This window comes from Lucilia sericata, unplaced genomic scaffold (assembly GCF_015586225.1).
Source record: "Lucilia sericata isolate MDLA Ls3-8-SP2 unplaced genomic scaffold, ASM1558622v1 Contig000105F_arrow, whole genome shotgun sequence".
Taxonomy (NCBI): Eukaryota; Metazoa; Arthropoda; class Insecta; order Diptera; family Calliphoridae; genus Lucilia; species Lucilia sericata.
In genome coordinates, this window is record NW_023994137.1 from 140138 (window position 1) to 166862 (window position 26725).

The following is a 26725-nucleotide window of genomic DNA, read 5'->3' on the forward strand; positions in this document are numbered from 1 at the left end:
AAAAAACTATATAAAAAAGAAATAATTAAGCTTAAAATTATTAAAAAAAAATAATAAAATAAAAGTAAAAATAAAAAACAATTTATTAAAAAAAAGGAAATAACCTCAACAATAAAAACAAGTTAATGAGACACACAGGGGGAGAGGGGGAAGGGGGTCAAAAGGGTAGTGAGAGTGTAAATAAAATATTAATAAAATAAATGAGGGACAGTAAGGGGGCGGGTAGTCTTAGTGAGTAGAAGAAGCTTAAAAGTTTTATAACAAAAAAAAAGAAAAAACTGAGCTCAACAAAATTACTTATTACTTTCTTATATAAAAAAAATTAAATTAAAAAAACAAAGAGATTTCAAATTCATCATTAGTTTTTTTTAAGAAAAATTCCACAAATTTTTCATAAAATTTGTTGGTTGTTTTTATATAAATTAACAAACAAGTAAAAAAAACTTATCGCCTTATAACACTAATTATAGAGAGTGATAGAGAGAGCATTTTTTTGTAGCATTTAAGAGCTTTTTTATCATTAGCAAGAGCTTTTTTCTAAATTTGTTACTCTTTTTTTTTTAAGAAGTTTTTCTTTACAACAAAAAATTTAACAAAGCTCAGTCGTGTTTTTGTTTAAGGATTTTCACTTAATACCATGAAAATCTTAAATCAATCATTTAACATCATATTGTTTTTGTTTTTCTTCAAATTACGTTTTTTTTCGTTTACGTGTTTTGTTTTGTGTTTTAAAATTTTCAAAAAATAATAAATAACATTATCAAAAAACTAATAGTAGTAATAATAATAATAATAAAAAATGCATTTTTTTTATAACTTACAAAAACAAAAAATAATAATAATAATTAATAATAAGTGTACGTTGTTGTTTTAAAATTCTATATAAAATTCTATATAAAATATACGTTAAAAAATAAAGAAATCATGTTTACAAACCAATGGGTGGTACTTGCACATAACGATAGATGTAAAGACGATAATCTTTGCTGGCCAATACAACACTGCCATCATCCATTAGGGCCACATCGAAGCATTGAGCATGTTTGACTTTCGATTCCAAGGCGGAAACCAATTGACCGTCTTGGGTGAAAATGGTCAAGTTGAAATTGTTATGATTGTCAGCGATAAGTATTTCACCATTGGTATTAATGCCCACACCAATGGGATAATTGGTAACACCTTCACCACCAATCTGTCTTAAATATTGGCCCTCATAGTTGAACACCTTAACGCAGTGGGCACGATTGTCACTAATGAAAATTTCCTGTTTGTCATTGACCACCACACCGTTGGGGAATTCCAAATGTTTAGAGCAGCCAAATTTATGCAAAACATTGCCATTTTGATCAAAGATAATGACACGCATTACCTTGCATTCGACCACTATAATACGGCCCTTGTTGTCGACGGTAACACCTCGTGGATGTTGTAAAATATTTGCACCAAATTTACGCACAAACTGGCCATACTGGTTGTAAATCTGTATTTGGTGTGTGGGCGAGCGTTCGGTTACAATAATATCTCCCGAATTGCGCACTACAGCCACTCGATTTGGATACAAAAGTTGTGAATCTCTTTTGCCGCATTCACCAAATTGGAATTTAAAGCGACCTTCCTTGTCGAAGATTTGTATACGATGATTATTGGTATCTGCCACAATAATGTCGTTTTGAGCATTGACAGCTACACCACTGGGTTCGGTGAATTGACCCTCCATAACGCCAAATTCGCCAAATTTGCAATGATAAATCATTTTTTGTCTTTTAATCTGTGATTTAGGTGGATAGATGGTGGCAGAGAGCAATTTGGAAGTCAAGTCCATGATGGAGTCAGAACTGGAGCAACCGCTGCCATTAGTCATGTTTAGGGTAGCCAAAGCAGAGGCTGCCAAACCGGCATTAGTAGTAGCCACGGTGGTACAGTTTGAGTTGGCTGTCAAACCATTTGTTAGCATTTGACTGGAGGAGAAAGGATCTTGGGCAGAGGAGAATAAGTTGTCACTGCCGCCATTGCTCCATTTCTCATAGGGATTGGTAACGGGTACTCCCACAAAGGGTGTGTTGTTATTGGAATTGGCTGCATTAAAACGTTTGGTCATCAAATCCTCAAAAGTGGAACCACTATTATGGTTTGCTTGCAAAACACTAGCTCTATTGCCCAACAAGCTGCTGGAATAAGAAGATTCCAAAAGATTGGCGGACAAACCTAAGCCACCGGGCAAATGTGAGCCTCCAGTAACACTGCTATTCGAAGAGCCACCACCATGAGATGACGATGATGATGTAGACTGTGAGGGTCTGGCAATGGGTGGTTGTTTAACCTGTTGCTGTACCATATCACCAGCTGAAGCTCTGATATAGCCAAAAGTATTGCGCACACCAGCCTGTATGGATTGATAATTTGACATGAATTCCAATTCGAAGGGCATTTGTAATTCCTGCATAGCTGCCTGTAATTGTAATTCCAATGTTTTGCGCAACATTAAAACTTCGGTAATGGAATGAGCCTTGGGTGATCTTTCAATAGCATCACAACTCTGTAAAGTCTTTTCAATCAACTCCTTGGATCTTTGTATCCAGGCTGAATGGGTATTCATCTTGGCATTGTATAGACTTTCCAATTCTTTAAGTAATTCCTGTTTTCTTTCATCCAACATAGAGCAGAAGAACTGATAGGTTTCATTAACCTCATTGTGGGCTTTTTGATACTGCATTTTAATTTTCGAACCATTTAGGATTTGATTATCTCCGGGTGTTTGTTGGCTGCCTACCATAGAGACAATATCGCCTACTTTACCACGCAAATCAGCTAAAACAGTTTGTAATACTGTCTCGGGTGTAGACTGGCCGGCTAATTGATTTAATGAACCCAAGCCATTTTCCTGTACATGTTCAACTTCATGCATGCCCGAGGAGTGTTCTAAGATAACACATTCCTTGCACACCAAAGTACAGCAAGTACGACAGCTGAACTTTAAGTACTCGTTCTTATGGCGCTGACAATACAAGGGCTGTTGTGGGGGTTGCATTTGTTGTTGGCTCATTGAAGCTGGTAACAATTGTTGGGATGAACGCATGCTAGAGGGCAACATACTGGAGAAGATATCTTCCTGACCCATAATCGAGGAATCGTTGGAATTCAAATCATTGCTGAAAGAAGAAGCGGCAGCTGCTGCAGCAGCGGCTGCGGCGGCTGAACTCAAGACAATCTTTGACAGCTGCGATAGAGGCTGTTGTGTGGGAGCCTTTTGTAATTGTTGCTGTGACTGCTGTTGATGCTGTTGTTGTTGCTGCTGTTGTTGCTGCTGTTGCTGATGTTGTTGCTGTTGTTGCTGCAACATCATGGTCAAAGAACTGGAGAATTTAAAATCCATAGGATTACTGCTCAATTGTGAATTACTGCCGGGGTGTGTTGTGGTTCCACTTTCAAAACCCTTAATCAAACAAACATTGTGTCCATTGAAGCAATGCATAAATTCATGAGCTGTACAACAATTACCGCACAAAAAACTTACACAATTAAAGCATTTGGCCACAGCATCGGATTGTTTACTTTTACAGGCTGTACAACGTGGTGCAGCACTTGTGCCATTTGCCGTAGTTACATTTATAACATTGCCATTTGCCGATGTACCCAAGAGATTATTACAGGGACTACCTTTACCACTGCCTATTACACCAGGACCTCCACCACCTCCTCCACCGCCGCCGCCGCCACCACCCGTATTGGATGATGTACTTGAGGCGCTGCTAGATGTACTGCCACAACCACTTAAACCCGAACTCGATGATGAGGACGATGACGAAGAGGACGATGCTGATGATGTACTCGAAGCGGATGATGATACTGACGCTGATATAGGATGTTGTCCCACAACTGTTTGTCCTACGACATTTGAGAAATCATCACAAATGGCTGAGTCACTGACCGGTGGCGAGGAACCGCTTAATGTGAGTGGTGAATCGGATAGATAACCATTATGTTCAATATAGGATTCAATGGAATTTGTACCACGTATGGAGTCTAATGATGGTGTGGGAGATGTGGCCATTTTGTTGGACACGTTTTAAAAATCTTGTATGAATTTATTTTCGCTTTGTTTTGTAAAAATCGCTTCGAAATGAAATTGTTCTTTTATTTATTTTAATTGAGTGTTTGTTTTTGTTGTATTTTAATAGAAAATCCGGAAAAGAATACCTAAAATGTGGAATAGAGAGAAATTTTGTTAAATTTATTGGAAATTAAGAGGAAAAATTATTTGATTTTGAATAAAACAAAAGGCGGATATTTCAGTCTAGTCGGGGTAAGCCTTCTAGTTCCAAAGATATGACATTGATCAACTTAACTTATATGAATGTTTTTTACAATGTTTTCCATAAATTTTTCTAAGAAATAGTGTTTAAAATCTGGAATTTTTTGAAAAACATGTTTAGTTACTATATTTACTATGGTCGCTCTTTTGATTTTTGAATGAAAAAGTTTATATATTAAAGTTTCTTTAGAACTTTTATTGATCTCTATTTCCAAGAGAAATCTTTAATTCCAAGAGAAAGCCGATCGTAATCTCATATATATTTTATATAAAAATTTGCTATAAAAATTTTGTTGCTCTCTTTATTTCCTATAGATTTTAATCACTCTTTTTGATTTCCTATAGAATCTTTTTTGGTTTCTTGATTTTGTTTAGAAATTCTATCGCTCATTGAGATTTACTTTAGAAAATATTTTGCTCACTGAAATTTTTTATAAAAATTATAACGCTCTCTTCATTTCTCTGTATGAAATATGCAAATTTTTGTATTCTATAAAGAAAATATTTCGTTTTTTGGGAAAATTTGCAGCTCTTTTGAATTTACTATGAAAATTTGTCGCTCTTTTTAAATTTCTATAAAAGATTTGTAGTTTTTTTTAAATTTCTATAGAAAGTTTGTCGTTCTCTCTTAAATTTTCAATAAAAAATTGTTGTAATTGTTGCAGCTTTTCTAGAATTTTTTTTCGCGTTCTTAAATTATCTGCGTTTCTCTTGAAATGTTAAAAAAAAGTTATTGTTCTCCTAAACTTGTAGAAAAAAATCATTCACTTTCTTCAAAAATATCGATATTTTGATTTTTTGAAATAAAACCTTCCGATCTTATGAATTTGTATAAAACACTCTGCTATATTTTTAATTTATATCAATATTTGCACCATTTTCAACATTAAAATTCTAAGAACTTTCTAAATATTTAACACTTTATTTTAATAATTGCTCTTTTCTATAAAAATGTTCTCAATAGATTTAAAAAGTTAATAGCTAAACACACTTTAAACTTCGTTTTAAATATCACGTTAATAAAGTAGAATCCTTAATTTTTATAAAAACTTTATTTAAATACTGAAAACAAAGCCATCTGTTATTTAAGTTTTTCTTTCCTTATTTGTGTAAAGTTAAAATTTATTTTTTTCCTTATGGTCACAAAAATTATTATTAAACATATTTCTATTAATTATTGTTGTTTTTGTCCTCTAGTTTGTTCTTAAATGATCTATTAATATTACTAGATTTCTGTTTGTTTTCTTTTTTAATTTGCGTGTGTTTTGCAGTTATTCTATTATTGTGAATTATTACACGTTGTATGAGATAATTAATCCATTTATAAGTGTAGTATATGTTTAGGCGCTAATGTTTTTATCATACAATATTAAAAAAATTAATTATACATACTCTCTTCGTTAAACATTCTTTCTCTTCTCTATTTTGTTTGCTATATGATGATGAGATTTTTCGTGATGAAGTTATAAAATTTATATTATAATATTTTGCTGCTGTTTTCTTCTTCTTGTTGTTTTTTATTGTATTTTTTTTTTTGTTTAAATTCTCAACACAAATTTACATTTATAATTAAGTCAATTATATGAAAAAGTCCTGTAATTAAAGGAAAAGAAATTATTTAATTAATATTAAGGTAGAATAAAAATTAAATTTTATTTTCAGGAAATTGTAAAAAAAGAAGAGCAATTAATTGTTTTTCTTTTACAAATAACACAACATTTACCATTTAAATTTTAATAAATTTACTGTAACACCATGTTTTTATTTTATTTTCTTAATTTTTTTTTTTTCAGTTTTAACAAACCAACAAACTGTCCGTGTGTAAAAATTAAATTTTACATGTGTCTTGTATATGAAAAGGATATTTTTCAACTGGGACATTTGTATTTGATTGCTTTCCTCCTTGTTGTTGTGTAGTTTATTTTTGTTAATGTGTGTATGTATGTGTAAATGTACTTGTTGTTGTTGGTTTTCCTTCAAACAACAAACTCAAACAAACTATAAAAGACAGCAGAGGAGCAAATAAGCAACAGCAGGCAGGCAAGTCAAGTCAGGCAGCAGTTACAATATTGAATACACCAACAACTACAACAACGAGTATGGAAACAACAAAAATGAGGAACAAAAATATTCAACTATGCGCATTGTGCAGTAAACGACCCGGGAAAACAGGCTAGAACAATTTTCAAACGTACAAAACAAAAAAAAAACATAAAAGAAAAACAAAAACAACAAGCAGGAAAAATAGAAAATTTAACAACAACAAAATGGTTTTCTAACAAAACTACATATACACATATCCAATAACAAATGTTTGAAGTTTGTTGAAAAATGCAACACTCATTACAAGAACAAGCAGCAGTTGTTGAAACCAGGGGTGGAAAATTCAGTAGTTTTTGATATAAAAAAAGACTAGACAACATTATAGACTGAACTAGAATAGTATAAGCTAATGTAGAGATTGCAGTCTAGTCCATAATCTATTTTATGGTCTAATCTGTAGTCTAGATTATAGTCTATTGTATAGTCTGGTATATAACCTAGTCTATAGTCTACCTTAATGAATGTTGCATATTTCTAGTCTATACTCTAGTTTATAGTCTAGTCTATAGTCTTGTCTATTGTCTAGTCTATAGTCTAGTCTATAGTCTAGTCTATAGTGTGGTATATAGTCTAGTCTATAGTCTAGTCTGTAGTCTAGTCTATAGTCTAGTCTGTAGTGTAGTCTTTAGTCTAGTCTTTAGTCTAGTCTATAGTCTAGTCTATTGTCTAGTCTATAGTCTAGTCTATAGTCTAGTCTATAGTCTAGTCTATAGTCTAGTCTATAGTCTAGTCTATAGTCTAGTTTATAGTCTAGTCTATAGTCTAGTCTATAGTCTAGTCTATTGTCTAGTCTATAGTCTAGTCTATAGTCTAGTATATAGTCTAGTCTATAGTCTAGTCTATAGTCTAGTCTGTAGTCTAGTCTTTAATCTAGTCTTTAATCTAGTCTTTAATCTAGTCTTTAGTCTAGTCTATAGTCTAGTCTATAGTCTAGTCTATAGTCTAGTCTATAGTCTAGTCTATAGTCTAGTCTATAGTCTAGTCTATAGTCTAGTCTATAGTCTAGTCTATAGTCTAGTCTATAGTCTAGTCTATAGTCTAGTCTATAGTCTAGTTTAGTCAAGCCTACTCCAGTTCAAAATCTCAATTTTCCATAACTGGCTCAAACAGTGTATTGTAATGGAAAACTGTAGAGAAGAGAACAAAAAAAAAAAAAAGAAAAACGTTTGCTCTTGTTGCGTTATCGTTTGTTTTTTGGGCTTTGTTTTGTATTTTTCAGAGTGATATAGTCTTGTCTATTGTCTAGTCTATAGTCTAGTCTATAGTCTAGTCTATAGTGTGGTATATAGTCTAGTCTATAGTCTAGTCTGTAGTCTAGTCTATAGTCTAGTCTGTAGTGTAGTCTTTAGTCTAGTCTTTAGTCTAGTCTATAGTCTAGTCTATTGTCTAGTCTATAGTCTAGTCTATAGTCTAGTCTATAGTCTAGTCTATAGTCTAGTCTATAGTCTAGTCTATAGTCTAGTCTATAGTCTAGTCTATAGTCTAGTCTATAGTCTAGTCTATTGTCTAGTCTATAGTCTAGTCTATAGTCTAGTATATAGTCTAGTCTATAGTCTAGTCTATAGTCTAGTATATAGTCTAGTCTGTAGTCTAGTCTTTAATCTAGTCTTTAATCTAGTCTTTAGTCTAGTCTATAGTCTAGTCTATAGTCTAGTCTATAGTCTAGTCTATAGTCTAGTCTATAGTCTAGTCTATAGTCTAGTCTATAGTCTAGTCTAGTCTATAGTCTAGTCTATAGTCTAGTCTATAGTCTAGTCTATAGTCTAGTCTATAGTCTTGTCTATAGTCTAGTCTATAGTCTAGTCAATAGTCTAGTCTATAGTCTAGTCTATAGTCTAGTCTATAGTCTAGTCTATAGTCTAGTCTATAGTCTAGTCTATAGTCTAGTCTATAGTCTAGTCTATAGTCTAGTCTATAGTCTAGTCTATAGTCTAGTCTATAGTCTAGTCTATAGTCTAGTCTATAGTCTAGTCTATAGTCTAGTCTATAGTCTAGTCTATAGTCTAGTCTATAGTCTAGTCTATAGTCTAGTTTAGTCAAGCCTACTCCAGTTCAAAATCTCAATTTTCCATAACTGGCTCAAACAGTGTATTGTAATGGAAAACTGTAGAGAAGAGAACAAAAAAAAAAAAAGAAAAACGTTTGCTCTTGTTGCGTTATCGTTTGTTTTTTGGGCTTTGTTTTGTATTTTTCAGAGTGATAACAATACAATTACACAAACATCTCGCATACAAACTCTCACACATATAAAAGCACAGAGTGTTGAGATGACGACAACAACTGTGAATGCAAAATAAACAGCAAAAACTACAACAATAACAACAATTACAACAAAATATTTTTTATATAGTATGTACATATAAACACCATAGTAGTAGGCAATTCTATTTTAAAAAGGGTACGACATACAACATTTCATCGTATGAATGAGTCGTATTCTCTGTTTTTAACCCCAAAATGGGACTACTACTAATTTTATTGTTTTGGCACAAAGGTCATTGACATTAACCAGAGAAGAGAGGCTTTTTTTCTAAAGAGGGTGTTTAGACAATTATAGAAAAAAAAGGAAAACTTAATAGAGGATTTTGGAAAATTAAAATAATATTTTTCTCTATAGAAAATGTTTAACAAAATTCTAAAATATTTGAAGAATATTAAGTGATACATTTTATACTTCTGGGATTTTTTTTATATTTTTAATGTTAAGGGAACAATTTTGGAATTTTTGAAATTTCTATTGCTCTATTTTCTATTATCTGTTATATTTTATAAGAAATAGCATGTTTTTTTAAATTTTTCAATAAATTGTTGCTTTCTTAAAATTTCTCTCGAATCTAAATATAATTTTCTATAAAAATTCGTTCTCTTTGTTTAATTTTGTATAGAAACTTAAATATCCTATATAAATTTTATCTTTAACTTGTTGTTTCCTTAGAAAATCTATCGCTCTTTGGAGTAATTTAATGAAAGTCTAGAAAATTGTAAAAAAATCTAACCAAAAGTGTAACCTTATACCTTAAGGGGTTAATTTTATAAATCTAATAACAACAATATCCTGTAAAAGAAAACTACGTATTTTTCCCTTAACAAGCACAAGACAAAATAATCAAATTAATCGTCCAACAAAATAAAAGAATATAAAAATATTCACTCGCGTGTACAACTTTGGAAAATTTTTTTTATTTTTAATTTCATTTTCCATCAAATAACCATGAAAAATAGGAAAATTCATTTTTAACACACTCACAAGCTCACTCACGCATACAACTAAATGTAAAGAAAAAATAAGGAAAATTCAAAATAAAATATAATAAAAACAATAATAATTAAATAAACAAACACCTAAGAATGACTAATATAAATAAAAGTGTAAAAATGTGTTTTTATCAAAACGAACGCACGCACACAAAGTTGTAAATAACAATAGCAACAACAACACACAATAAACAAAATTTGATGGATAACAGAAAGAGAGAAATAGAATTGTTTTAACTATTTGAAGAGGTGAGATGTTGGAGATGTTGGTGGTGGTAAAAGAACTCAGAAAAAAAAATCAATAAAATTTTTATACAAATTTCCTAGGAGAGTGTGTGACGACAACAACGAATTTAACAATAACAAAAACAACAATAAACAAAAAAGAAAATAATAATAACAAATGACTCCTCAGCAACAGTATAATAACTGTATAGACGATGAAGGATGAGTTGAAATGGATGATTTGTTGTTGTTTGGTGTAAACGTTGTGTGCGTGATTGTGTTTTAATGCAAGAGGAAAATCACCAACAACTATAACAAGAAACATAAATACATATCAATATTCGTACTCAACGTATACAATTAAATTAAGTAGAAGAAAATTAAAAGTGCTGTAAAGGTATTAAAAGTTTTTAATTAGATTAAAGAGATTTTCAATAAAATGTAAACTTTGGTAAAGTCAAATGTATAATTAACAAAATACTTGGATTTTTTATAAAAATTCTGTCAGGTTATTGAATTTTTTATAGAAATTTCTCGCGTCGCGTCGTAACTTTCTTTAATATTTTATAGAAATTCGTTGTCGTTGTGTTAGAACTTCTCGTCTGTATGAAGGTGGTTTTAACTTTAAAGGAATGTATAAGAAATGTTGATCATCCTGTATAGGTAATGACAGCAATATAAGGTAACAAGCTTAAGAGTGTTACCTCATATCGAGAGCCGGTTAGAGTGGAAGCAAAAACTCCTTTGTATAAATTTGTGCAATCAGCAAAAGGTTAGCTGCCTAGTACAGAAAAAAGTTATGGGAACAAAGATTTCTTTGGCGAATCTTACACCTTTCAGAAGTTTGAGAATACGGCAATCTTTTCGAATAGGAAGTATAATATCAAGCCCTAAAAATAAGGACTCAACGTAGTCGAGGACACCATGCTTGTTCGCAAGGTTCCTTTGCATAAGCATATTATATGTATCAGAGCTATCCCCTCGTACTCAAAGTAGTTGATCCAATGGAGGATACCTTGAAGGTAAAGAGGACTTAAAGTAGTCGATCAGAAGGAGGTTTGCTGCCTATTATAAAGTATTTTGTTCAACAAACTTATTATTTTCTATAAAAATTCGATTTATGTCTAAAAACGATCATCTTTCTCCAAAAAAAAAGTCTATTATTTCGATCATGATTTAATACCTTTCCTTACATCCACTTACACAGTTCCTAGCAGCATGTTTTAGTACTCATAGAGACAACAATCACGTACGCCACTAAATATATATGAAATTGTATTTTTTTCTACTATTTGCTGAAAATTTTCAGTAAAAATGAATATAAAACAAGGGGGCTGTTATAAACAACCACCCACCACTTGTAGGCAATATATAACAACCAGTAGAACTAACAAAAAACCGCCCTTATACAATAAATTCTATAAAAGATATAGACACACACACTTATTCACTATACTCTTATATAGATAGCAAATATTGGAGGGTTATTAAACGCCAAAGTATGTTGGAAAATAAAATCTTTAACTCCCACTCCTGTGCCACCCCCCTAAACAAACAAGAATAAAAAGCTCTTAACCATTAAAATAAGCAACAATATGTTGTTATACCAAAGCCGAACTGTTGAATGCCGCTTTGCTTTTAACATATCAAAAAAAAATAAAAAGACGCAAAAAATATACATACATTTAACGAAAATAAAAATATTGTATATTTGTTTAAAAGTGTGTGTATACTTTTTTAGGGATTAAAAAACTATAGATTTTCCTTAACAAATAAAATCCTTACAACACCCTCTTGATGTTAGCAGTTAAGCTTAAAAAACTTCTCTTTACTTTTCGAGAGAGTAGAGATGTTTACTTGCGCATTTGACATTACTCTATAATATCCTGTTAGTACTCTTTTTTTATTTCTAGGATACTTTTGCCATATTCTACTCTCTTGAGTTGTTTTTAGTCTAATTGCTTTTAAGCTACAGGTTGTAAAGCAAGTTGTTGAAATACAAAAAGCCAAACAGCAAAAAGTTTGGAAAATTCTTTTTCTGTTCGGTTGCTTTTCTCTATTGTTATTTTGTTGTTGGGTTCAATATCTCTTCTTACGTACAACAAAAACAATTATAACATTTTGCGCAATTTCATTTTAATACAAACAATTCAACAGTAGTGAATGTTTGTGTTGTTACAGTTTTGTGGAGAGGGTCCTTGTTCATAATAAAATATTTGCCTGTTGTATTGCTGTTTTTCTTCTTCTTATGGCCAGGTTATAAAAAACTGGCTGTTGCTTTAGTTGTATGAATAACAAATATATTTATGTATCTTCTTATGGTTGTATGGATTAAGTCTAAACAGTTATGTTCATAAAAATACTTTAAAAAATGTAATTGCTAATAAAAAACGCTTTTCCCCAGGGGGCAATGGAGGAATAAAAGGAACGTTTCCCTTAATAAAATAAGATTAAGAGGTAACAAAGGTTTTTATGTACATATGTATTTGCAAAATAATAGAGCTTATGCATTAAGCTTTTATATGCTCCTAAATGTAAGCTTAAGACATAAACTGGAATATGTTTTAATTTTGGTTAGGTTAAAATAGAACTGAATTAGAAATGAACTAGAACTGACTGGAACTAGAACTGAACTAGAACTAAACTAGAACTAAACTAGAACTGAACTAGAACTGAATAGAACAGAACTAGAACTGAACTAGAACTGAACTAGAACTGAACTAGAACTGAACTAGAACTGAACTAGAACTGAACTAGAACTGAACTAGACCTGAACTAGAACTGAACTAGAACTAGAACTGAACTAGAACTGAACTAGAAGTGAAATAGAACTGAACTAGAACTGAACTAGAACTGAATTAGAACTGAACTAGAACTGAACTAGAACTGAACTAGAACTGAACTAGAACTGAACTAGAACTGAACTAGAACTGAACTAGAACTGAACTAGAACTGAACTAGAACTGAACTAGAACTGAACTAGAACTGAACTAGAACTGAACTAGAACTGAACTAGAACTGAACTAGAACTGAACTAGAACTGAACTAGAACTGAACTGGAACTGAAATAGAACTAGAACTGAACTAGAACTGAACTAGAACTGAACTAGAACTGAACTAGAACTGAACTAGAACTGAACTAGAACTGAACTAGAACTGAACTAGAACTGAACTAGAACTGAACTAGAACAGAACTAGAACTGAACTAGAACTGAACTAGAACTGAACTAGAACTGAACTAGAACTGAACTAGAACTGAACTAGAACTGAACTAGAACTGAACTAGAACTGAACTAGAACTGAACTAGAACTGAACTAGAACTGAACTAGAACTGAACTAGAACTGAACTAGAACTGAACTAGAACTGAACTAGAACTGAACTAGAACTGAACTAGAACTGAACTAGAACTGAACTAGAACTGAACTAGAACTGAACTAGAACTGAACTAGAACTGAACTAGAACTGAACTAGAACTGAACTAGAACTGAACTAGAACTGAACTAGAACTGAACTAGAACTGAACTAGAACTGAACTAGAACAGAACTAGAACTGAACTAGAACTGAACTAGAACTGAACTAGAACTGAACTAGAACTGAACTAGAACTGAACTAGAACTGAACTAGAACTGAACTAGAACTGAACTAGAACTGAACTAGAACTAGAACTGAACTAGAACTGAACTAGAACTGAACTAGAACTGAACTAGAACTGAACTAGAACTGAACTAGAACTGAACTAGAACTGAACTAGAACTGAACTAGAACTGAACTAGAACTGAACTAGAACTGAACTAGAACTGAACTAGAACTGAACTAGAACTGAACTACAACTGAACTAGAACTGAACTAGAGCTGAACTAGAACTAGAACTGAACTAGAACTGAACTAGAACTGAACTAGAACTGAACTAGAACTGAACTAGAACTGAACTAGAACTGAACTAGAACAGAACTAGAACTGAACTAGAACTGAACTAGATCTAATCTGACTAGAAATTTGGAGGTCAAATTCAAAGTTATACACCAGCCTTTGGAATAAAATTCTAATTTTGTTTCTACAAGAACACTATAACTAAATATCTCCTCGCTATCTTTACAATCGATACTGTACTCTTCCCCACAAAATGTATGTAGAATACAAACAGGAATAAACGTAAACTATCAGAGAAATGGCAATAACCGAAAATAAATATGTACTCACACTAACAACAACAACACCAAAAACAACCAACAGTAGCAGCAGGAACAAAATAAAACCTAGGAAATACAAATACACTCAAAGGAATTATTGAAATGTATCTACAACGTATGGAAAGTACGTGTAAATGTCTGTTTTGTTTAACAAAAATTTCTGTATCTAGCAAAAATGCAACCGATGATTTTCTTTTCCAACTAAATCCTTTTATTTTTTTGCTATTTCAGTTAAACATTTCAAATCCCCTTTTCCTCTTACAGCTCTCTTTCGCACTGTCCTACTGTACCGAAATGTCCTTTAACTATACCAGGTTGTTAGTGTGTGTATGTGTGTGAATTTGGGTATGTATTTAGGAACTGATAGAATCTAATACAAAATGTTATTAAAAAGAGGGAGTGTGTGCATTTGTGTGTCTATGTGTGTTAGAAGGGAAGGTAAAATTCGTTCATTCTAAAAATAGAGTTCAATTACTTTTCTGCACAACAACAGCAGTAGCAGCAATAAAAAAAATCAAACTAACGCAGACTTAATTCACATAGATACAAAACACAAGCACACACACACATTTATGCATTTGTACATAAACATAACGACAAGGAAGTGGTAAATTTTTATGTGTATAAAAAATATGTTTTTTTGTTATTGCGGCGACTGCTGTTGCTCGAAAAGTCTAGATCGAGAGAGAGGGGGAACCTTTTTTCGTTAAACACCTTTATTTGTTTGTAAATCCCAGGACATTAACAGCATAAATTTATGCATAATTTATTTTATTTTGGATTGTGTTGTGCTGTTAGCGTGTGTGTGTGTTGTAGCGTATTCAAATCAAAAATTTAAATCTTGTATATAAAAAAATTTACATTGTATTTTTTTTTTTGCAGCAACAACATAATTCTCATTTCTTTTTTTTTCTAAAACCCCCTCTTATTTAACGGTTTTGCATTTTTATTTCATTATGTATTGTTGTTGATGGCCCTTAAGGATAACTGCTAAAATAACAACAACAATTACTACAACATTTGAAAATGAAAAAAGCTTAAATTTTGTAAAATGAAAAAAATACATAATTTATGTATGTAAAGTTGTTAAATTTACTAAGTTATGAAGTAGATGATGGTTGAAACAGAAAGAGTATAAAATTTAATTAAGAAGTTTTTAAAATGTCTTAAGGAATGAAGTGCTAAAATTGACCACAAATGATTTGTTTTTTAATTTAAGTTGGAAAAAGTCTCTTTAACTAAAATGGAATTAAGTTAAAGTATTGTTCATAAACTGTTCTACAACAACTGAACTAGAAATGAACTGGTACTGAACTAGAACTGAACTGAACTAGAACTGAACTAGAACTGAACTAGAACTGAACTAGAACTGAACTAGAACTGAACTAGAACTGTACTAGAACTGAACTAGAACTGAACTAGAACTGAACTAAAATTTAACTAGAACCAGAACTGAACTAGAACCAGAACTGAACTAGAACTGACCTAAAACTGAACTAGAACTGAACTAGATCTGAACTAGAACTGAACTAGAACTGAACTAGAACTGAACTAGAACTGAACTAGAACTGAACTAGAACTGAACTAGAACTGAACTAGAACTGAACTAGAACTGAACTAGAACTGAACTAGAACTGAACTAGAACTGAACTAGAACTGAACTAGAACTGAACTAGAACTGAACTAGAACTGAACTAGAACTGAACTAGAACTGAACTAGAACTGAACTAGAACTGAACTAGAACTGAACTAGAACTGAACTACAACTTAACTAGAACTGAACTAGAACAGAACTAGAACTAAACAAGAACTGAAAAAGAAATGAACTATATTTAAACTAGAAATGAACTAGAACTGAATTAGAACTAGGTCTGAATTAGAACAGAACTGAACTAAAACTGAACTAGAACTGAACCAGAACTGAACTAGAACTAAACTAGAACTGAACTAAGACTTTGAAAAACACACAAACTTACATATTTCAAAAATTGCTTGATTTTTACAAAGAGGAACTCTCCAATTTTCCAACATTTTTCTTAAGCTTTAATATAATTAAATGAAAATTAAGATATTCCCTAAAATACTGTTCTAAATTACACTAGTCCATTAAAAACGTCAATTATTTCAAATAAAAAAACAGTAATCCAGTTTTCAACTTTGTGATTTTCTTGACTCTGTAAATTTCCAGTGACATTCAAAAAATTCATCTCATGTTTTAAACATTAATGTCTCATTATCTACCTAACTTCATTCTTGTATGTACAAATAAAAGTCATAAAATACAATTTCTTAGAATTAATAGCCTTAACCCAAAATAAGATTAATTGTATTTGAAACAATTAAATTCATTTATCAGTAAAATGTTAACAATTTCTTTATACTATTTAATTTGTTATTTAAAACAACATAAAAATTGTTCTCCCCCTGTTTTTACGGTGAAATTGTTATTTGTTTTGTAGCCATCAATTGTATGTGTATGTGTGTGTCTTATGGTTATTTTCTTTTTGTTAATTCCTAGAAAAATCTTTTATGTTGTACAAGAAAACTATTTTAGTAATTGTGGTGAATCCTTTGAAATCTTTTTATTTCGTCTTTAAACGTTTACACATATTGTTTTCTACCTGTATTTCTTCTCACTTAAGGCCAAGGGAAAAAACAATACAAGTAACTTTAGTAAGTTGTAAGTAAACATTTTATATAACAATAACAACTGTAAACAATAGAAGAAACTAGAAATATCTAGTTTTATAACTAAAGGAGAAGACTACATTTTTTTAAACCATATAAATTACTTAGAAACATGTGAAAGATTTAAAAGATTTGAATATATAAACAATTTGAACAATTTCTTACGAAATTTATAAATACTTGTTGTTTATGTAATTATCCTGTTGTTAGTTTTTTGTTTTTACTAATCCTTTTGAGGAAAATATGGAAACTAAATTGTTTCTTAGCACGTTGATTAAATTGGGCATGAAGCGTGTACAATAAGTTGAGAACAATTTACTCTAACGATATGTTCTAGTAGTAGTAGTAAAATAGACCAAATTAAACCATTTACACTTGAGTGATTTTCTTTTTTGGGAAAATACTATTTCCGAACAACAAACAAATTAGTTAAGGAGTCGTTTATGTTTTTCCCAAGGTAAAAATAGATATGAATTTTATTGAAAATCAAGTAAATTGAAAAGTTTTGTATTAGCCTGGCACAAAATTTAGTATTTTTTATTAAAATCTTGCCTTTTTTATATTCTTTAAAATTAAATTAAAAGCTTTGTAGTTTAAGTTTGACTTCAAAAATTTGAAAAATTTTAATATTAAACAAATTAATTCAAAATTATTTTCAAATTATATCAAAACTGTCATATAATGTGATATAGAACTGAACTATAACTCCACTGAACCTGAACAAGAACAGAATTTGAACTGTAATTGAACTAGAACTCAACTAGAACTGAACTAGAACTGAACTAGAACTGAACTAGAACTGAACTAGAACTGAACTAGAACTGAACTAGAACTGAACTAGAACTGAACTAGAACTGAACTAGAACTGAACTAGAACTGAACTAGAACTGAACTAGAACTGAACTAGAACTGAACTAGAACTGAACTAGAACTGAACTAGAACTAGAACTGAACTAGATCTGAACTAGAACTGAACTAGAACTGAACTAGAACTGAACTAGAACTGAACTTGAACTGAACTAGAACTGAACTAGAACTGAACTGGAACTGAACTAGAACTGAACTAGAACTAAACTAGAACTGAACTAGAACTGAACTAGAACTGAAGTAGAACTGAACTAAAACTGAACAAGAACTGAACTAGAACTGAACTGGAACTGAACTAGAACTGAACTAGAACTGAACTAGAACTGAACTAGAACTGAACTAGAACTGAACTAGAACTGAACTAGAACTGAACTAGAACTGAACTAGAACTGAACTAGAACTGAACTAGAACTGAACTAGAACTGAAATAGAACTGAACTAGAACTGAACTAGAACTGAACTAGAACTGAACTAGAACTGAACTAGAACTGAACTAGAACTGAACTAGAACTGAACTAGAACTGAACTAGAACTGAACTAGAACAGAACTAGAACTGAACTAGAACTGACCTAGAACTGAACTGAACTAGAACTGAACTAGAACTGAACTAGAACTGAACTAGAACTGAACTAGAACTGAACTAGAAATGAACTAGAACTGAACTAGAACTGAACTAGAACTGAACTAGAACTGAACTAGAACTAGAACTGAACTAAAACTGAACAAGAACTGAACAAGAACTGAACTAAAACTGAACTATAACTGAAATAGAACTGAACTAGAACCAAACTAGATCTGAACTTGAACTGAAATATTGAACTAACTGTACTTGAACTGGAACTCAACTTGAACTGAACTAGAAAAGAATTAGAACTGAACTAGGATTGAACTAATATTGTAGGAAAACTGAACTATAACTAAACTAGAACTGATCTAGTTATGAATCAGAAAAATATTAGAACTTTTTTAATAAGTTTATCTTGAAGTTGTTAATAACAACTTTTGATTTCCATTATAAACCAACCTTTTCTATTTTAAAACTAAATATCTTTTTTAAAATTAACACTTAATTCTGGTTAACAATGGACTCAGTATACATATCTTTATTATAGTTATTTTAAATTGAACTTAAATCAATATTTAAACAAATTATTAAACAAACTAAACAAAATTGATAAGTTAGTTAAGTAAACTTTATATTTAAATAAAGTTTATTAGATTCCCTATAAATTTATTTTTAGCTTATTTATCACTTAAAGTTCTAATAGTTTTTTTTTATAAAAATCTCAAGTTATTGGAAATTCTCTTTTGATTAAACAAAGTCTGACTCATAATTTTTCGGGAATTATATATATTTTATATGAAATAAAATTTTATCTTCGTCATTTTGCCACAAATAGTAGAAAACATTTCATTATATTTGAAAAAAGTTTATTTCAACGGAACAACAACAATAACATACAACTCAACTCAAATCAAATGCAAAATTAATTCTAATACTCATAAATTAAACACGTTTTTTTCAAACTCACAACAATAATAACAACAACAAAATTTATAAAAATAATTTTGTATTTGTATGATAAAAAAATGTGTTTATTTTTCGTATTTTTATTTTATTTATTTAATTATAAATTTTTTGTTAATATTTCTTTACAAATAACGAACAAGAATAAAAAAAAAAAGAGTCAATGGTCTTTTTGTTATGTTAACACAAACATGCTTATTTGTTTAATAATAAAAAAAACAAATTTGAACATCTAAATTAAAAAATCTTCTAATTTTTGACATTTATATTAATAAAATATTAATGAAAAATAAATACCAGATACTTAAAAATTCAAATCAAATAAGAAATATTTAAAGAAATATGAGAAAAAAATTTATGAATTAAAAATAAAATTTCAGTTAAACAGATAAATTTTAGTAGAGTTATAGGTATTTATATTATTAAGGGTGTGAAGTTAAATTCGTCGGCCAGATACGTCCCACACCACATATGTCAAATACGTTCCACATACTATAAAATTCGTTTTCAAATGAATTAAAATTTATTTTTTAATAAAACGAGCACCAAATAAAATGTTTTTAAGAAATAAAGTAAAATTATATTAAAATATATTAAAAAAATTAATATATAAAATAAAAATTAGTTAAAATAATTTTATACTCGTCAAATATGGTAGTAAAATATAGAATTTTCAAATGCAAAAAACAGACACTTGGAGAAGACATGAATCGGGGTACCGGCAGAGTGGAAGTAGCCCAGGACTAGTTCTTTCCAAAAACATATAGTTTGTATGCAATTCCAGCTCTGGATAATTTTGACGATTTTTTGAAAAATCATAAAATTTTGCCAAAAATAGTGGAATTTTCAAGTGGATCAAAAGGGCATTTGGAGAAGACATGAATCGGGGTACCGAAAAACTGGAAGTAGCCCGGGACTAGTTCTTTCCAAAAATGTATAGTTTATATGCAATTCCAGCTCTGGATAATTTTGACGATTTTTTGAAAAATCATCAAATTTTGCCAAAAATAGTGGAATTTTCAAGTGGATCAAAAGGGCATTTGGAGAAGACATGAATCGGGGTACCGAAAAACTGGAAGTAGCCCAGGACCAGTTCTTTCCAAAAATATATAGTTTATATGCAATTCCAGCTCAGGATAATTTTGACGATTTTTTGAAAAACCATCAAATTTTGCCAAAAATAGTGAAATTTTCAAGTGGCTCCAAAGAGCATTTGGAGAAGACATGAATCGGGGTACCGAAAAACTGGAAGTAGCCCGGGACTAGTTCTTTCCAAAAATGTATAGTTTATATGCAATTCCAGCTCTGGATAATTTTGACGATTTTTTGAAAAATCATCAAATTTTGCCAAAAATAGTGGAATTTTCAAGTGGCTCCAAAGAGCATTTGGAGAAGACATGAATCGGGGTACCGAAAAACTGGAAGTAGCCCAGGGCTAGTTCTTTCCAAAAATGTATAGTTTATATGCAATTCCAGCTCAGGATAATTTTGACGATTTTTTGAAAAATCATCAAATTTTGCCAAAAATAGTGGAATTTTCAAGTGGCTCCAAAGAGCATTTGGAGAAGACATGAATCGGAGTACCGAAAAACTGGAAGTAGCCCGGGACTAGTTCTTTCCAAAAATGTATAGTTTATATGCAATTCCAGCTCTGGATAATTTTGACGATTTTTTGAAAAATCATCAAATTTTGCCAAAAATAGTGGAATTTTCAAGTGGATCAAAAGGGCATTTGGAGAAGACATGAATCGGGGTACCGAAAAACTGGAAGTAGCCCAGGACCAGTTCTTTCCAAAAATATATAGTTTATATGCAATTCCAGCTCAGGATAATTTTGACGATTTTTTGAAAAACCATCAAATTTTGCCAAAAATAGTGGAATTTTCAAGTGGCTCCAAAGAGCATTTGGAGAAGACATGAATCGGGGTACCGAAAAACTGGAAGTAGCCCGGGACTAGTTCTTTCCAAAAATGTATAGTTTATATGCAATTCCAGCTCTGGATAATTTTGACGATTTTTTGAAAAAAACATAAAAAGCATATGTTACACAAAATCATAAAATACATTCATACATACGTACAAAAATTACCTTTCAATCCTCAACACTTGTGTTGTTATAAACGATCAATAAAAGAATCGATCCCTAAATAGGGTCAAAACTTCGGACACCATAGCAACTGTGTAGGGAATTTTGAGAATTTTCTCAACAAAGAGCTTAACTTTTTTTCGACTTGTTCTAGAGTTTTTGTGAAATCTTTAATTTTTTAAGACATTTCCCAATATTCGCAAAGAATTACAAGTGTTTTTATGAAATCTTTTAAAATTTTTAATTTCTTCTGCTTCATTTTTTTTGAGATATTGTAGAGTTTTTTTTCAATTTTCACAACGAATACGAAAAATATTACCTAAGAATGGTTATCGTGGTAGTTCACTACGCGCGAACGGTCAAGTAGAGTCGAAGGGACTCTATTTTTACATTATTATTACCTGAGAATATAAAAAACACAAGAAAAAATTGTGCTGTCATAAACACATTAAAACGGCGATCCCAACAACAAATTAACAAATTAACTTACAACAATATTTTGCTACCTCCATCACTCTCATTATTTATTCACAAAATGAAATTTTGAACTGCCGTCAAGATAATTCTTTAAAAAGAGTTCATTGAGTGATATTTAATATTAACAAAAGTTTTTACACGTAAAAACTGTTAACGAAAATTCAAATCAAATATCAAATATTGAGCAACAGAAGTTGATTTTTGAAATGTTTTTCATAATAAGAATAATAGTATCGACCTGAAACTACCTACATTTTGCGCAAAATTGTATGCTTTTTCAAAAAATCGTTAAAATTATCCAGAGCTGAAATTGCATATAAACTATACATTTTTGGAAAGAACTAGCCCTGGGCTACTTCCAGTTTTTCGGTACCCCGATTCATGTCTTCTCCAAATGCTCTTTGGAGCCACTTGAAAATTCCACTATTTTTGGCAAAATTTGATGATTTTTCAAAAAATCGTCAAAATTATCCTGAGCTGGAATTGCATATAAACTATACATTTTTGGAAAGAACTAGCCCTGGGCTACTTCCAGTTTTTCGGTACCCCGATTCATGTCTTCTCCAAATGCTCTTTGGAGCCACTTGAAAATTCCACTATTTTTGGCAAAATATAAACTATATATTTTTGGAAAGAACTGGTCCTGGGCTACTTCCAGTTTTTCGGTACCCCAAAATTATCCTGAGCTGGAATTGCATACAAACTATATGTTTTTGGAAAGAACTAGTCCTGGGCTACTTCCACTCTGCCGGTACCCCGATTCATGTCTTCTCCAAGTGTCTGTTTTTTGCATTTGAAAATTCTATATTTTACTACCATATTTGACGAGTATAAAATTATTTTAACTAATTTTTATTTTATATATTAATTTTTTTAATATATTTTAATATAATTTTACTTTATTTCTTAAAAAACATTTTATTTGGTGCTCGTTTTATTAAAAAATAAATTTTAATTCATTTGAAAACGAATTTTATAGTATGTGGAACGTATTTGACATATGTGGTGTGGGACGTATCTGGCCGACGAATTTAACTTCACACCCTTTATATTATTTATTATTTAAAAAACTAATTTTTAGAAATTTTGCTAAATTCATTGACTTTTTGAGCTAAAATTTAATTTGTTTTCCCAGAAAATTTCTAGAAATTATCTAGATAAAAATCTTTATATTTTTGCTAGTAAAATAATTATTCTATACATATCCGCTTTAAAACCGAAACAAAAATACAATTATTAAGTTTGTTTTTTTTTTTTATAAATAAAAACCAACATTAAACGTGTATGTAGTTTGTTTAAGGAAATACAATTTTATAACTGATTAGAATTTATAATTAAGGCCTATTGAGTTAGAATGAGCATAAATTATAAAACACTATAATTTTGTTAATTTTATAAATAGTTAAACTTTAACATATATTTTTTTAATTTAAAGCTTGTTTGGGTTTAAAACAAAATTATGTTTAAAATGTCCAAAAATTCTAAATGGGTAAAGGTTAAATTTAAAAATAAGTTGAAATTTTGAGGTTAAAAATTATTGAAGAGGTTTAAACAATTTTTCTATTTTGGTTTTAAAAACATAAGATGTTAAGTATTGAAGACTTTTGCTTTAAAATATGTATGTATTTAGAAAATTGTTTAGAATTTGGAAATTGCCTTTAAGATTAAAAATTTGGGGTCTTATTCATAATCCTTTATAAAAAGTTTTTAGAACTACTTTTCAGTCAAAATTTGTTCCTTAAACGTTTGAAAAAGGGTTATAAACAATATCCTTTGAATTTCAAAGAAATTGAAAACTGTTTAAACTGATTGCTTGCTTAATTTCTAGTAGAACTAAATTAATTTTAACAAAAAACTATTCAAAATTTTATTTAACAACGGGAAAAATACTTTAAAATTGTTAATTTTAAAAAATATTTTAAGGTGATTTTTTAAAAATATTGCAATTTAACATCAACAAATACCTATTATAAATTATGAATTAAAAATTTAACAAATTTTCAAGAAATATTAAGATTTAAAAAAGAATATCATTAAATTTTGCAATATTTATTATATTCATTATATTTTAGTTCACTAAATTAAAAATTTAAGTAAAAATATGCAAAATTCCCAAAACAATCAGTAAAAATCGCTAAATTAACAGCAAAAAATCGCATAAAAACATTGAGTTCTTGTTCTAGAATAAAAAATGTGGCAATAATTACTAAAAACCACAAAAAGCTAAAAATTTAACAAAAAAATTTAAATGTTATAAAACAAATTAGATTTTTTTATAATTTAATAAATTTTTGATATAAACAATTAGTTCTTTCTAAATAATAAACAATATTTTAAAAAATCTTTAAAAGAATTAAAAATTTGTAAAAAAACAATTAAATTTTAATATTTTTAAATGCTTATGCAAATTTTAAACTTTTTTTTAAAAAGTTCTTTAAAAAAAAAAACACCAGAAACTTCTTTACAACAGCATGTTTTTTGTTTAAAACTTTTTTAATAATTTCGCAATTACGTTTTACCAAACATAATTTTATTAAACACACCACATCACCTTTTAGTTTATTTCTTTTCTTTTTTGTTCTTTTATCGGGATTTATTAAAACTGATTTAAATTTCAAACTTTTTTTCTTTAAATTAAACAAATTTAAATTATAAGCAGCACTTATAGAGAAAAAAACATAAAATTCAAAAGAAAATTTATAAAAGAAACCACACATTCAGCAGTTTATTTCTTTGGCAGTTTTTTTTATCAGAGTTCTAAAAAAGACGAGAAAAGCAAAAAAGGAAAAAACGTTAAAAAACAGTTTTTTCTTTCTGCTCTTGTGTTTTTTTTTTTCAAGTAGAGTTCATATCCATCCATACATCAGTTAAATCATACCAACAAAAACAAAACACACACGCCTATACCTACAAACAAACACACACACACACAAAGGTTCAAACACAGAGTTCATGAATATAAAAATTGTGTAGGTTTTTTTTTGTTGCTTTTTTGTTATTTCATTTTATACTTTTCTTCATATTTCAGTTATTTCAAGTTTTTGTTGTTATATTTTTTTGTTATTCCTTCTTTATGTTTTGTTTTTTTTGTGTATTTTGCGCGAAATATTAACAAAACAAATGTTTAAGGGGAAGAGTATAAAAAAAAAACAGAACAAATTATTAAAGAGAAAACAAACGCAAAATATTTTAAAAACACAAGAGAATTTAAGTTTTCTTTTTTTTTAAACAAAGAGTTGGTTAAAGTAGGAAATTACTCATTTTTTCTTCGTTAAGAACTTTGTTTTTTATTTCAGCAAAGACAACAGCCACAACAACAATAAGGAGAATTAAAGGAAAACACACAAACGCTTACTCAAATACAAAATTTATACATTTTTACTGTACAAGTTTTTTTCTTCTTCAGCTTGTTTTAAGAGTTGCCATAATTTGTAGAATTTTTTTTTTTAAAAACTAAATTTTGTTTAAAAAATTTTCTAAATTTAAGTATTTTTTGTTAGTATTTGTTTATATTTTATAAATTTGTTTCTTTTCATAATAAACTTTTCTGTAATTTTTTTTAAGTCTGCAGAAGATAATCCATGTTTTTAATTTGTTTCTTTTAGAAAAGGTTTTGTTTTTAATTAATAGTTTTTTTTCTTTTAACTTTAGCTTTTGTTCGTGGGTTTTATTAAAAATATTTAAGTTATTGTTAGGTTTTTAATAGACTTAATATGTTACCATATTTTTTTTGTTCAAACACTTAATAACAATTCTTTTTTGTTTAATATTGCTCTTCCTTTAGTAAATTTCTTCACTTTAATAAATATTTCTATTTTTCTTTAATTTTATCAAAAATTATAAATATAAAACTTTTTTATTCACCTTTTTTTCTAAATTTCTTTAATTTTTTATCTTTGTTTTAGTTTAAACTTTAATAAATTTCCTGCTTTTTTTTCTGGTTAAAAAAAGCGTTGTTAAAATTTGTTTGATGTTTTTTTGTATTTGAATTTTTGTTTTTTACTTTTTTTGTAAAGTTTTTTTTTTAGTAGGGGTGACGCCGATTAAACAACAAAAAAATGTTTTTATACAAAATTCAACGGACAACGGCGTATGAAAATACGCGCGACGACCACGAAGAACGGCAACAGAATGATGTATAAAATGGTAAATTTTGTTGTATAGACATAAAACCAGCCAGTCAGCCAAACAGACAGACGGATGGAACAGCAAAAAAACAAGAACCCAAGCACAGAACATAAAACAACAACAACAAAATACACTGAAAAGAACTCCATCAACAGCAGCAGCAGTAGTAAAAACAACAACAACAACACATATAATAATATGAAGAACTAAAAACACACACACGTTTTCATACACATTCGTACTCATATATAGCCAGCTCAAAAACAAACACACAAAGAGTAAATTCTCTTTGTGCGAGAGAGCATTTCAAGAAACAAGAAAAACAAAACAAAAAAACGTTTAACAAAATTCTAAAGAGCTTTACAATTTGTTTTTGTCATAGTAAGAGAGAGAACAGGAGGAAGAAGAATTTATTGAGAGTTTGCCTAAAAGTAAAATATTGGGGGTAAATGTAATATTTGTCTTTGTGTCCTTTTAATGGAAGGAATACAAAATTAGTAGCAATTATTTTATAGTTACAATATACAACGTTTAATTACACGGACCTACAAATTTTAACATACAGTCCAAAGCATAGTTTTGATTGAACATCGCTATATTCGAATTTCTCTATCACGTCAGGTTTTTGTGGTATCGTTCCCTAGGAAATGAAAAATAGCCATTTTTGCCTACATTTAACAACGTTATAATAGCTCGAACAACAACAAAGATAAAATCTGTTATGTCATCTGAAAGTCCTGTCTGTCAATGAGGCATACAAAAAGAAGAGCCCAGATTCGTATTCAGCATTCCTAAATTCTTCATAAATGTAAAATTCTCTGGTGTCCGGGTTTCGACTTTTTTCAATATTTTTTTTTTTTTG

The 26725-nt window shown here is 29.8% G+C and overlaps 1 protein-coding gene across 2 annotated transcripts; it reads right to left on the reverse strand.

Annotated features, from left to right (window-relative positions):
* Window positions 1-25876, reverse strand: LOC119600146 (brain tumor protein). Of its 2 annotated transcripts, none has more exons than XM_037950234.1 (3): window positions 25600-25876; window positions 5705-5905; window positions 1-4197 (listed from the first exon to the last, which is right to left on the reverse strand). In XM_037950234.1, exon 3 carries the CDS (start codon window positions 4049-4051, stop codon window positions 929-931), a length of 3123 nt encoding a protein of 1040 aa, XP_037806162.1. In that variant the 5' UTR covers window positions 4052-4197; window positions 5705-5905; window positions 25600-25876; the 3' UTR covers window positions 1-928. The 2 variants fall into 2 exon arrangements, with proteins under 2 accessions (XP_037806162.1, XP_037806163.1); XM_037950235.1 differs by lacking the exon at window positions 25600-25876 and adding an exon at window positions 24287-24460.
* Window positions 25877-26725: the final 849 nt, after the last annotated feature.

Bases quoted from the DNA above. Each gene is read 5' to 3' on its own strand.
- LOC119600146 (XM_037950234.1), bottom strand. From the start codon at position 4,051: ATGGCCACATCTCCCACACCATCATTAGACTCCATACGTGGTACAAAT.